Genomic DNA, 13310 nt, shown 5'->3' with positions numbered 1-13310 from the left:
GGGGGTGGTGTGCGCGTGCGCGTGGCACACAAAAGTAGGGCCGACAGCCCGCGCTGGTGTCTGGCTATTCGAAGGGCCAGGCCAAGTCTGGGCCTGTCTGTGTTCCTAGTCGGGCCAAGTCTGTGGAAATCGCGAGGCTCGAAATACTACAGAACAAAGTCTATTTTTCCTCACTTAACTTTCACAAAAGTCCATTTTTACTCTCTCAACTTCAAAACCACAAATCACCTCTCTCTCAATTTTTCAAACCATGTATTTTATTTTTCTAAAGCGGTTTTGAAAGCGATTTTGCTATAGTGGACGATGGTTTTGCTATAGTGGCAGCAGTTTTGTCTTTCTCTTTTTAAATTATTTTGGCTAAATTTTTAAAAAATCATAGTAAATCACATATTATATGTTTACTGAGTAGATCTACTTATGTGGAGTCCAAAAAATAGATTTTCCATTTTTATGATTTTTATGTGATTTAATATAATTTTTCAAAGATTTAGACAAAATAATATTTTTTTTTAAAAAAAAAGTCAAAACCACCGTCACTGTATCAAAACCATCATTCACTATAGCAAAACCGTCTTTGAAACTGCTCCACGGAGGTAAAATACACGGTTTAAAAAGTTTAAGGGAGGTGGTTTGCTCGATTTTAGAGTTGAGGAAGGAAAAGCAAATTTTCGTGGAAGTTGAAGGAGGAAAAGTAGACTTTTTCCAAATACTATCCCACCTTATAGAGGGAGAAGCTTCACTCTTTTTAGGTGCTTGAGATTTGTGCTATGTATAAGGTCTAATTTGGTAAGGCTCCACTTTACTAGGGAAGTGGCTTCAGCTTCATGAGTAGCTTTATTAGTGGAGTTGGAGTTATTTTGTTGAATTATTTGGCAAAATAGCTTCACATGTAAAATTCTTTAAAATATACTCTCACAAAACACTGCTCATTCCCCACTGTTAAGCTCTCTGGGAGCACGCTTTTAGAAAACTTCATCGGTGGAACCGTTTCATTTTACACCGTTTGGCAGAAAACAACTCCAAACGGTTTCTAAAGCCGCTAGACGAGACCTGAAATGAACAACCGAATGGAGCGACCTATTCCCTATTCTAGCATTCAAAATTTGCTCTTAATTATAATATATTCTATAGAAAAAATAAATTTTACATTAAATACTTCTCATTTATCAACCAATCATCATCAATCACGTTGATGATAACATCTGATAAAAAATAAAATGAGAGTACATACATCTTTTATGTTCTCTCTTAATTTGTTATTATGAAGGAATAGATCAAATCATATATCAGTCTCGTACTATAACTCTGATTCCACGTAAAATATTGAGTTGAATCTATCCAAAATGTTCGGGTTCATTTTTTTAAAAACAAGTTAAAAACTGTTAATAACACATCAAGTGGGGTCGATAACATATGCCTTTTTAGTTAGTTGGATTCATTGCAGCATAACCCATTTACTCAAGTTTAAATTCTCTGACTTAAGATCGAGAGATTTGTAGATCTAATCTAACTCATCAAGAAATTCTGACTCCTCGGTTATAAGTGTTTGGCATGTTTTTTTAAGAGAAAAGCTTTATGAACAAATTTCTAGGTAAAACTGAGCTGTTTTAAAAAATATATTTGGTAAAACAGCTTCGCTAACAATTTCATGCATAGGTGAAAAAAAAGAAATGCGAGAGAGAACTAGGATAAGCCATTTTTTCAAGCTTCATCCCAACTCATGTATCTGTGAGAGGAGAAAAAATTAACTTCACTTATGAATATGTTTTGGAAAAAAAGTGTTACTATAAAACAGCTCACAGCAGCTTATGAAGCTATTAGGGCATGTACAACCCAGAGACACGGAGTCGTCTCTAAGAGACTAGAATCTGACATAAAGACAATTAAAAAGACAGATTATACAACCCATAGACGGAGGGTCGTCTACAAACAATTTAATGCTTTGTATATAGTCAAGATCAACCATGAATATCAATTTGTATATCACTGTATGGCTGTTTGATGGAAGACAGTTCAAGCATCCAGAAATTTAATAGTACAACACAAATTCAACAATACAGCACATTCAAACTTGATAGCACACTCAGAAATCCAACTGAACAAAATGGACCAGACTTCATAATAGTTTATAGTTTATAGCACACTCGGAAATTTAATATTACAACACGCAAGGTAGATCATAGCAGATAATTCGACTGAACAAAAGAGAACAGACATACAAGCAGAATGCCATCTTGTGCACAGATAGAGACTCTTTCAATCTAACACATTCAGTTAGGTATAATACAGGATTCAGAACAAGCAATTTTTCAGAGTGGAATATCTGAACTTTGTTTTTTCCTGTATTTTGTCAGTAACTCAGTACCTGAGAGCATATCAAATCATTTTTATGAGCTTCAGCAGCGGAAGGACATGTGGTGGCTTCAAGCTCTGAACAAACAACTCTGAATTACAAGTAATCGAACATGTATGCATCCTTCTGTAGCAAATCCAAAAACTCGAATACTCATTGCAGCAGCGGAAGGACAAATCAAAACTCGGAGCAAGCGTATCCTCACCTTCTCAACCCGGAGGGAGGGTCAGTGACCTATGCCTGGAGCCGCTCGTGGAAGATGTCCCTAGTGCCGGCGCCCTGCCTCTCGTCCTCATCTTCTCCACTGTCCAAGGACCAAGGTGCGGGCTGCAGGCCGCCGCAGTCGCCCCATCCGTCGAGCCGCATCAGCGATCGAGGGTGCAGCGACACATCCGTGACTGAGGTGAGATGGATTCTAGCGCGCAACACGTCATCCTACATGTGGGATCCTTGCACGCCGTCGAGACGAGAAGACGAGCCTGTACAGCGCGGCTCCAGGCGGCGCTTCGACCTCGGAGCACGGGCCCTCGCCGTCGCCTCACGAGACGACGGGCCAGCGTCTCCAAGCCAAACCGGGGGGGAGTTTTTCGCAAAAATACGAAGATAGAGACGGGTAGAAACGACGCGTTGTACATGGCTTTATGAGTTGTGCCAAATAGCACCTAAGTTTTTAACTAATCTTTTTGCTATTTTGAGGTAAATTTACATTAAGTGCTAAAACATGACTGTGGACTGAGGTGGGAGATCTAAGACTTATTTACTTTCCAAAAGTTTTGTATTTTTTTAATTTCTCATCACATCAAATCTTGTGGCATATGTATAGAGCATTAAATATAGATAGAAAATAAGTAATTGTATAGTTTATTTGTAATTTATGAGACGAATCTTCTGAGCCTAGTTAGTCCATAATTAGATAATATTTATCGAATACAAACGAAAATGCTATAGTATTCATTTTACATTTCTTGTGCAGCTAAACAAGCCCTACTTATTCTTTCTTTAGCAAGGCTTCTTCTCACATCATCATGATTCAAGATGGCAACAAGTATGTACTCAGATGGAAAGTGGCATCCGTACCTGTGAGGTTAAAAATTTATTCGTCGGGTTACTCGTATCCGCACACGTACAAAAATAAATAATTTCAAGCCTCCAACAAATTATAAACTAATATTTTTATAGTGATATCAAATTCATATATATGACATCAATATATATACTAGGAGGATTTAGTTGGATTTGGGTTAAATTTATGGGCTAAAAAGACAAGAGTGACTATTTTAGCGGGTGTTTTTTACCCGTGAGTACACTCATATCTGCTATAGTGATAGTTATAGAATTTTGCCCAATAACATAGGCCTTGTTTACTTGCAAAATATTTTACAAAATGTGAATAGTATCAATTTCGTTTGTATTTGACAAATATTATACAATCATGGACTAACTAGGCTCAAAAGATTCGTCTCGTTAATTCCGACCAAACTGTGTAATTAATTATTATTTTTGTCTATATTTAATACTTCATGCATACGTCTAAAGATTCGATGTGATGGAGAATCTGAAAAATTTTGCAAATTTTTTTGAACTAAACAAGGCCATAATAAAAATTCATTTCATATCGAGCTCTTTATCCGATAAATTTCACTTCGGATACTTGTTTGGGCTACCCATTGCCATTACGGCGGTAAAAAAAATAGCTACGAAATCTCGCGACAACTCGTGCTACTGTCTACTCTCTTCGGGCCGCCTCTCCGCTCTTCCCTCCTCCCAAATCTCAAACCCCGCTCCCAGCTCCGCCGCCGAGCAAAACCCTAGGGGCTTCCCAGCGCTGCCGCCGCCGCCATGGACGACAGCCTCTACGACGAGTTCGGCAACTACATAGGCCCAGAGCTCGCCGACTCCGACGCCGATGACGACTCCGACGCTGGCGGCGCCTCACCGTCCCCCTCCGCGTCCGGCTCGCCGTCACCGGCGGCGCGCTCCTCGTCGGGCTCCCCCTCCCGCCCAGCCGCGCTCATGGACGTCGACGACGACGAGGGCGACCCGTCCCAGCAGGCCGTGGTGCTCGCCGAGGACAAAAAGTACTACCCCACCGCCGAGGAGGTGTACGGACCTGGCGTGGAGGCGCTCGTCATGGACGAGGACGAGCAGCCGCTCGAGATGCCCATCATCGCGCCGCCCCGCGTCGTGAAGTTCGAGGTCGGGACCCGCGCCGCGGCCACGTCTACCTACGCGTCCACCGACTTCCTCCTCGGCCTCGCGGGCAACCCCGCGCTCGTCCGCAACGTCACCCTCGTCGGCCACCTCCAGCACGGGAAGACGGTGTTCATGGACATGCTCGTAGAGCAGACACACGAAGTGGACACCTTCGACTCTGAGGGGGAGCGCCATGTGCGGTTCACTGACACAAGGGTGGACGAGCAGGAGAGGCAGGTCTCCATCAAGGCTGTGCCAATGTCGCTTGTTCTCGAGGGGGGAAACGGCAAGTCATACCTGTGCAACATCATGGACACGCCCGGGCATGTCAACTTCTCTGATGAGATGACTGCAGCACTGAGACTTGCGGATGGCGCTGTGCTCGTTGTTGATGCTGCCGAGGGAGTAATGGTAATGCACTGATCTTTTGTTTTTCCGTACTCATCTTTTTGCTATAGTGAATAGTGATACATTATGGTGGAAATTACTAGGCTTAATGCACATTTTAGATAAAATATTACTAGATCATGAGGAGATGAATCTGTGTGTAGTACAATCTGGTCAACCTAATTCACTTCAACAAAGAGTCACCATCCAATTTAGGGCACTCCACCCTCCATTTTGATTGGAAGGGAGTAAAGTTTTCTTTCAGCGTCACAGAAATCTCCAGATGTCTGACCCATGCATTCTAAATGAGCAAAGGGTGACATTGCTGAAAATACTAAGATATAGGTCTCAGCTGTTGGCATATTCCAGGCAGAGCATTTGTTTTCACCCACTGTTCAAATATGAGAGCAATTAGACTAATTTAATCTCTGTGTTTAATGTTTTGAGTACGATTGGTAAATGGTGATACCTTGCCTGCTAGATTTGCCTAAGTACACCTTATTGTGTGCTTGGGAACAGTGTACTAATGCTTCATGATTTTCAAAAATCTTGCTTCATATGCAAAGTTTACACATGTGCTATCTTTATGGACTCAGTTTAGGCAGATGTCATTATATTGGGATTTGTATGGTAAGCTGTGTTTAGCTTGGGTTTAAGATGTCAACGCATTTGAGGATTCTGATGCATTGAGCATGTTGATTATCATATGGCTACAACTGTTGGATTAAAGGCCATGTTCTCATTTGTAATAATATGATTTATGGAATGTCGTGCGAACCTATAGTAGCAAATGAGTTTTTAAGTTGACCGTGTAGGTTTTCAGCCATTATGGGCAGAGTAAAGTAGCCACATGTGAATCAACACTCCCAGAATTTTAAGTACCAAGATAACATGAATAAATGATTTTGTTGTACAGCAATTGCAAGTTGGGCGATTTTTGGTGAAGTTAGTAGCTTATGCTGTTCGTGTTTGTGTTGAAGGGGGAGGACATGAGATTTAGATTACCATTGGGTTTAGAAATTGCAAGATGTGGGAATATTGAAAATATTTTTTTGCACTTTTGGTTTACATGCATGGTATCTTCTATTTTCTTATATGTGTAAGTGTAAAGTGTTTTGTTATTTACCTCCATTGGTTATTAGGTTAATACTGAGAGGGCAATTCGTCATGCAATTCAAGAAAGGCTTCCCATCGTTGTTGTGATTAACAAGGTACATTTCTGCTGCCCCTTTTCTATTATGTTCCAGTAGCAACATGAAATTGAAGTTTATGCTTTACTGCGTGCTATGGCAGGTTGACAGATTGATAACAGAACTAAAGCTGCCCCCAAATGATGCATATTTCAAGCTGAGGCATACTCTAGAGGCAATTAATGATCTTATCTCATCATGTTCTACTACAGTAGGTGGCACTCAGCTGGTGGATCCTGCTGCTGGAAATGTATGTTTTGCAAGTGGTGCTGCTGGCTGGTCTTTTACCTTACAGTCTTTTGCCCATCTCTACTTAAAGATTCATGGGATTCAATTTGACCATGAGAAATTTGCATCTCGCCTATGGGGAGACCTGTATTTTCACCCTGATTCTAGAACCTTTAAAAAGAAGCCGCCAAAGGAAGGAGCTAACAGATCATTTGTTGAGTTTATCCTTGAGCCTCTGTACAAAATTTATAGTCTGGTCGTTGGTGAGCAAAAAGGGAATGTGGAATCAAAGCTTGCTGAATTGGGTGTCACGTTGAGCAATGCAGCTTATAAGCTTAATGTTAGACCTTTGCTGAGGTTAGCTTGCCGCTCAATTTTTGGCACTGCTACTGGTTTTACCGATATGTTAGTGAAACATATCCCCTCAGTGAAGGATGCTGCTGCAAGGAAGATAGACCACATATACACTGGACCACAAGATTCCTCTATTGTGGATGCTATGAAAAAATGTGATCCCAATGGACCCCTTATGGTTAACGTAACAAAACTATATCCAAAGTCTGATTGCAGTGTCTTTGATGCCTTTGGACGAGTTTACAGTGGCACAATACAGACTGGACAGACTGTGAGGGTCCTTGGAGAAGGCTATTCTCCAGATGATGAAGAGGATATGACTGTCAAAGAGGTGACCAAATTGTGGGTTTATCAGGCACGATACCGTGTTGCAATTAGTAAAGCCCCTGCTGGCTCTTGGGTTCTTATTGAAGGTGTAGATGCATCAATAATGAAAACTGCTACTATATGTCCTATGAATATTGATGAAGATGTATACATATTTAGACCTCTACGTTTCAACACCTTGCCTGTTGTAAAAATAGCTGCTGAGCCTCTCAACCCAAGTGAGCTTCCTAAAATGGTCGAAGGTCTTCGTAAAATTAGCAAGAGCTATCCTCTTGCTATTACCAAGGTTGAGGAGTCTGGAGAGCACACTATCCTGGGGACTGGTGAACTATATCTGGATTCCATAATGAAGGACCTCAGAGAGCTTTATTCAGAGGTTGAGGTGAAGGTATGTATGATATGCTTCACTAATTTTGTCCTTTTCTTTTGGGGCGGGGGGGGGGGGGGGGGGGGGCGCAAATAATTTGATTTCTAGGGTGGATCAAATTGATTTGGTTTGTTACCTTTTGGCATGCAGGTAGCAGATCCTGTTGTTACATTTTGTGAAACAGTTGTTGATACTTCTTCTATGAAATGTTTTGCTGAAACACCTAACAAGAGGAACAAAATTACTATGGTAAGCTTTTCTCGAGTGCACTCTTTGCATTTGCTTTTGACATTTCCTGTGCTGATCTTTATTCGTAAATGCAAGCAACTATATGTTATTGAACCCTTTTTTTGTCTTTATGGATGATGCAGCTTGCCGAACCATTAGAGAAGGGCTTAGCAGAAGATATTGAGAATGGTCTTGTTAGCCTGGATTCAAGGCAGAAAGAAATTACTGACTTCTTTCGCCAACGCTACCAGTGGGATGTGCTTGCAGCTAGGTCGATATGGGCTTTTGGACCTGACAAGCAGGTAATATGCCATAAACTGCTGACTGATCTGGTTCTGTCTTGCAACCTTGGTTATTCTTTATTCCTTTTCACCATTTCTGGAGATCAATGAACCCACTGTGCTTCTAACCCACAGTCAATCTCAGTGCGTGTTTTTGCAGTGACTTTGATTTGTTCTGAATGCCTGAATACATCTTACTTGACATGCAGGGTCCTAACATTCTTCTGGATGACACACTTTCAATTGAGGTTGACAAGAACCTGCTCAATGCGGTCAAAGATTCAATTGTTCAAGGGTAGGACTCTGCAGTCTTCAGTTAACTAAGTCCAATTGGAATCCTTTACACTGCCTTTTTTAACCTGTTTATTTATCAACCTATACATAGGTTCCAGTGGGGTGCTAGAGAAGGTCCTTTGTGTGATGAACCAATTAGGAACGTGAAATTCAAGATCTTAAATGCAAACATAGCTCCAGAACCATTGCATCGTGGTGGTGGTCAGATAATTCCCACAGCACGTCGTGTTGTCTACTCTGCATTCCTTATGGCTAATCCTCGCCTTATGGAACCTGTGTATTATGTTGAGGTTAGTCCCAGTGCTTCTCTATATACACAAGGATGCGGATACATGCACATATTTCAATGCTATCTGGTTTCTATTTTGCTGCCATGTCTGACAAGTGAGGATCTTTATGTGTGCCCTTGGCAGATCCAAACACCAATTGACTGTGTGTCTGCAATTTATACGGTGCTATCCCGGCGGCGTGGTCACGTAACAGCTGATGTGCCCAAGCCAGGCACTCCAATATACATTGTTAAGGTAAGGAACACAGTGATCTTTATTCACCGTTTGTCTTCCTTCTGGAAAACCTTTGTGATGGCAGCATGCTAGTGAACCAATCTACTTACCGATGGTATTATTTGTTTTTCACTAATGGTATTGTTTCTTTGTTTTCCAGGCATTTTTACCTGTTATAGAGTCTTTTGGATTTGAGACAGATCTCAGATACCATACCCAGGGACAAGCCTTTTGTTTGTCAGTATTCGATCACTGGGCTATTGTTCCTGGTGACCCCTTAGATAAGAGTATTGTTCTTCGCCCCCTGGAGCCAGCACCTATACAGCACCTTGCCCGTGAGTTCATGGTAAAGACCAGGCGAAGGAAGGTAAGGGATATAGTTGATTTATGGCAACCATATATTCTTAACTTTTATCATAATTATTTATCAGTGTTTAGACTACCCATATTGCTAAGGCCTTGTTTAGTTCCCAAAATTTTTCAAGATTCCCCGTCACATCGAATCTTACGGCACATGCATGAAGCATTAAATATAGATAAAAAGATAACTAATTGCGCAGTTTATCTGTAATTTACGAGACGAATCTTTTGAGCCTAGTTAGTCTATGATTGGACAATAATTGTCAAATAAAAACGAAAGTGCTACAGCTGAACAAGGCCTAAGGCCTTGTTTAGGTCACCCCGAAATTCAAAAACTTTTTAAGATTCCCCGTCACATCAAATCTTGTGGCACATGCATGAAGCACTAAATATAGACGGAAATAAAAATTAATTGCACAGTTTGTCTGTAATTTACGAGACGAATCTTTTGAGCCTAGTTAGTCTATAGTTGGACAATAATTGTCAAATACAAACGAAAGTGCTACAGTGTCAAAATCCAAAATCTTTTCACAGCTAAACAAGGCCTAACTGTATGCACTATCACATTTGCAGGGCATGAGTGAAGATGTGAGCATCAATAAATTCTTCGACGAGGCCATGATGAATGAGCTGGCTCAACAGGCTGCTGATATCCACTTGCAAATGATGTAGTCCAAAAGCGAGATGAGGTGCACACTTGAGAAGATGCAAATGCCTTCAGCTTCTTTATACACTAGCTGCAGATGGGACTTCCGGAGTTCCAGTCACACCACTATATGCTGGCATTTGCCCGTACCAGTTTTTGCTTGGCTGACACATTTTGATTGCTGGGTTTCATGTAGCGAATGATCATGGTGGTACCGTATGCAATCATGTATGTACTAGCTTCTACACCATCTAACCAATCAGCACCCTTGAGGATCGAGACTAATTTTTTTTACTATTTTTATTAAACTCTGAGCGGCAATGGCATCTTCGCCGGTGTAGATTTGAAGTAAGATTTTACTTATTTGATCCCTTTTGTTTTTGCTGCTCGGTTTCTTGAAATCTCAACAAATGTACCACTGAAAATGGTCTGAAAGTGTTCAGGGACAACGTGGAATGCAATGATATTGTTTTTTTTATGTTATCGTTATATGAGTTTGTGTGTGTGTGCGCGCGCGCGCGTGTTGAGGCGATAGGTTCATCCAAGGCCTTGTTTACTTCCACCAAAAACCCAAATTTTTTCAAAATTTTTTATCACATCAAATCTTTAGACACATGCATGGAGTATTAAATATAAACGAAAATAAAAACTAATTTCACAGTTTGGTCGGAATTGACGAGATGAATCTTTTGAGCCTAGTTAGTCTATGGTTAGACAATAATTACCACAAACAAACGAAAATGCTACTGTGTCGCGAAATTTTTTCCTTCGAAAACTAAACAAGGCCCAAATTTCTTTGGCTATGCCATTCTTTTACACTGTTGGCGACGGGGCTGATTGGACAGTGGCCTAAAGTTTAGTCCGGCGCTACTCCACATCAGCCCAAACCTAGCCGGGACAACAACGCCACGTCAGGCATTGCCAGCAGGACCTCCACGCTCACCATACCTGCCACAACCGGCTTTGCCGCTGCAAATGCCATGGCCGCTACGGAGCTTTGATGAGACCCTCGAGGAGACCCTACCGTACCTGCGGTGGCCTCCTTCTTCCCCTTCCTGCCCCCACTCTCGCCGCGCGTTGCCGCCATGGCCATGGCCATGCTCGCTAGCGAGCCACAACACTCCTGCTCTAACCTGGTCCAACCTCCGCAGTCGCCACCAGCTCTCCTAAACCACTCGCCCACCATCCCACCACCTATCTTCCCTACCTCCTTTGACCCCCTTCTAAGCAGCGGTTGTTGGAAATGAGAGAGAGAGAGAGAGAGAGAGAGAGCTGCCGGAGATGGAGGAGGGCAGCGTCGACGAGCTCGAGTAGGGGTGCGTGTTGATGAGCTTCTGTGTTGTGTCATGAGTTGTGAGCGCGAGGAGGAGGCCTAAGGAAGAGAAACAGTACCACATCTGTTCCTCGCGTGCTTTGTTCGGATGACGTCTCGGGTTCAAGCGTTTGGACCCAATGATTTCCTGGTATGGACACCACATGTCTCTTAATGAATCCATGAGAGGAAGAGATGACGACTCTAAGTCGAATCAACGCAGAGGCAATAAGAAATGGTCACGATCGCTTTAGGTGGAATCAACATAGTGGCAGTGGGTGTGGTGGCGAGCAAGACTGAGCGCAGGGGGAGTGGGCTGGACAACAAGAAAGAATCACACAATCCTAGGATGTCTGCAAGCAGGTGGCATGTGAAAGGAGATGAAAAGCAAGATTAAAATTATCTTATGGCCAAATGAAGCAAAACTTTAGATCATTTTAGCTAACTTTTGTGGTCTAGTGAACTAACAACTTTTCAGAGGGTTGGTTACTATTTAGATGTCGCTTTAGACCACTTGTTTAGAGCCTCAAGGGTTAAAAGACATGTTTGGTTTGACTTATGTCCACCGCGTGGTGTGGTACGCCACGCTCACGGTGCAAAAACCATGATCTCAATTCAAATTCTGTAGTCCATAGCCTAGAGCGACGATGAAAATTGTGGCGGTCGCAACATATTTAGCGGGTGCTTTTTAGGCGGGTTCCAAACAAGCTTGGACTAGGCCTAGTTTAGATCCATTTTTTTGAATTTGGATATTGTAGCATTTTTGTTTGGATTTGACAATTATCGTCTAACTATGGACTAACTAGGCTCAAAATATTCATCTCGCAAATTATAGACAAACTGTACAATTAATTATTTTTTTATCTATATTTAATGCTCCATGCATATGCCACAAGATTCGATGCGACGGTGAATCTTGAGAAGTTTTTGGATTTTGGATGCAACTAAACAAGGCCTTAGTGGCTAAACTTTACATCATATAATCTAAAAAGAGACCTCTAATGGTCTGTTTGTTTAAGCTATTCCTTAATTATAATTTAAAAGCTAGTTTTTTTTTACTTTTTAGCTTAGCGATTGATTTTTTATTATTGATTTTTATAATAATTTTATAATTTTTCAACACATAAAAACTAATAAAACAAAAAAAACCATAAATACCACCCGGGGCCATCCAATGCCCACCCGCTCTCCCTGTTGTGGTAGTACCAGTATTTTTTTTTCATTTTTTTATAACCTCTTGTGCAGGTATATCTGATTATATGCGGACTGACCGTAAGAGACTACTTCCTCTATCTCTTTTTATTTGTCATTTTAGATTTTATGTCATAACTTTGACTAGTTTTTCTAAAATAAATATTTAAATAAATTTATTAAAAAAATTAGATTTAAAAATCTATCTAGTGTTATTAGTTGTATCTTATAAATATTAATATTTTTTATATAAAAATAATCAAAGTTATTCCTTAGAAAGTGAGGAAGACAGATATATGGACGGAGGGAGTATTTGGGTGACTGCTAAAGCTCACCACATCACGCAACTTTCTTGCTAAAAGTAAGGCCTTGCCTAGTTCTGGGTGAAAAGTTTTTAAAAATTATAGTACTTTTGTTTGTATTGGGTAATTATTATCTAATAATAAACTAACTAGACTTAAAAATTCGTCACATAAATTATAGGTAAATTGTGTAGTTAATTATTTTTTATTTATATTTAATGTTCTATGTATGTGCCGTAAGATTTAATGTGACAAAAAATCTTAAAAAGTTTTTAGATTTTATGTGTAAGAGCAACTCCAACAGTTTTGCAAATTTTATTTGGCAAATGTTGTTATTTACCAACTCCCAAAATGATATGGAGAGGGAACAAAAAGGGCATCTCAAATGTTTGACAATTTTGACTTTTGGCAAAAAAAATCTATGGTTTCAGAGATCAACGAAGAAGAATCAGGTTGTCAGCTTGCTATAAAAGCGCGCGCATGCAGAATGCCAAGTCTATTCCAGACGTGCATAAAATGCCAATAAAGGAGGAGAATTTGCCAATTTGCTATAAATGTCAAGTCCAATTGCCAAACTGTTGGATAAGAGATTTTGAGAGTTTTGACAAAAAAAAAAGAATGCCAAACCTATTTGCAAAAAAAGTTGGAGTTGGGCCTTGTTTAGATCCGATTTTTTTTTCTAAATTTTGACACCCTAAACCCTAAACCCTAAATTTTGACACTGTAGCACTTTCGTTTTTATTTGACAAACATTGTCAAATCATAGAGTAACTAGGATTAAAAGATTCGTCTCG

At 40.7% G+C, this 13310-nt stretch overlaps 1 protein-coding gene across 1 annotated transcript; it reads left to right on the top strand.

Annotated features, from left to right (window-relative positions):
• On the top strand, positions 4055-10194 carry LOC8065086 (110 kDa U5 small nuclear ribonucleoprotein component CLO). Its single transcript, XM_002438617.2, has 10 exons — positions 4055-4957; positions 6076-6144; positions 6227-7420; positions 7550-7648; positions 7771-7929; positions 8118-8203; positions 8294-8492; positions 8616-8726; positions 8866-9072; positions 9639-10194. The coding sequence occupies exons 1-10, from the start codon at positions 4193-4195 to the stop codon at positions 9735-9737; spliced, it is 2988 nt and encodes a 995-aa protein (XP_002438662.1). The 5' UTR covers positions 4055-4192; the 3' UTR covers positions 9738-10194.

The sequence above is a fragment of the Sorghum bicolor genome, chromosome 10 (genome assembly GCF_000003195.3).
Source record: "Sorghum bicolor cultivar BTx623 chromosome 10, Sorghum_bicolor_NCBIv3, whole genome shotgun sequence".
Lineage (NCBI taxonomy): Eukaryota > Viridiplantae > Streptophyta > Magnoliopsida > Poales > Poaceae > Sorghum > Sorghum bicolor.
Note: the sequence above shows the minus strand (reverse complement) of the source record. Positions and strands in the feature narration are given on the sequence as shown.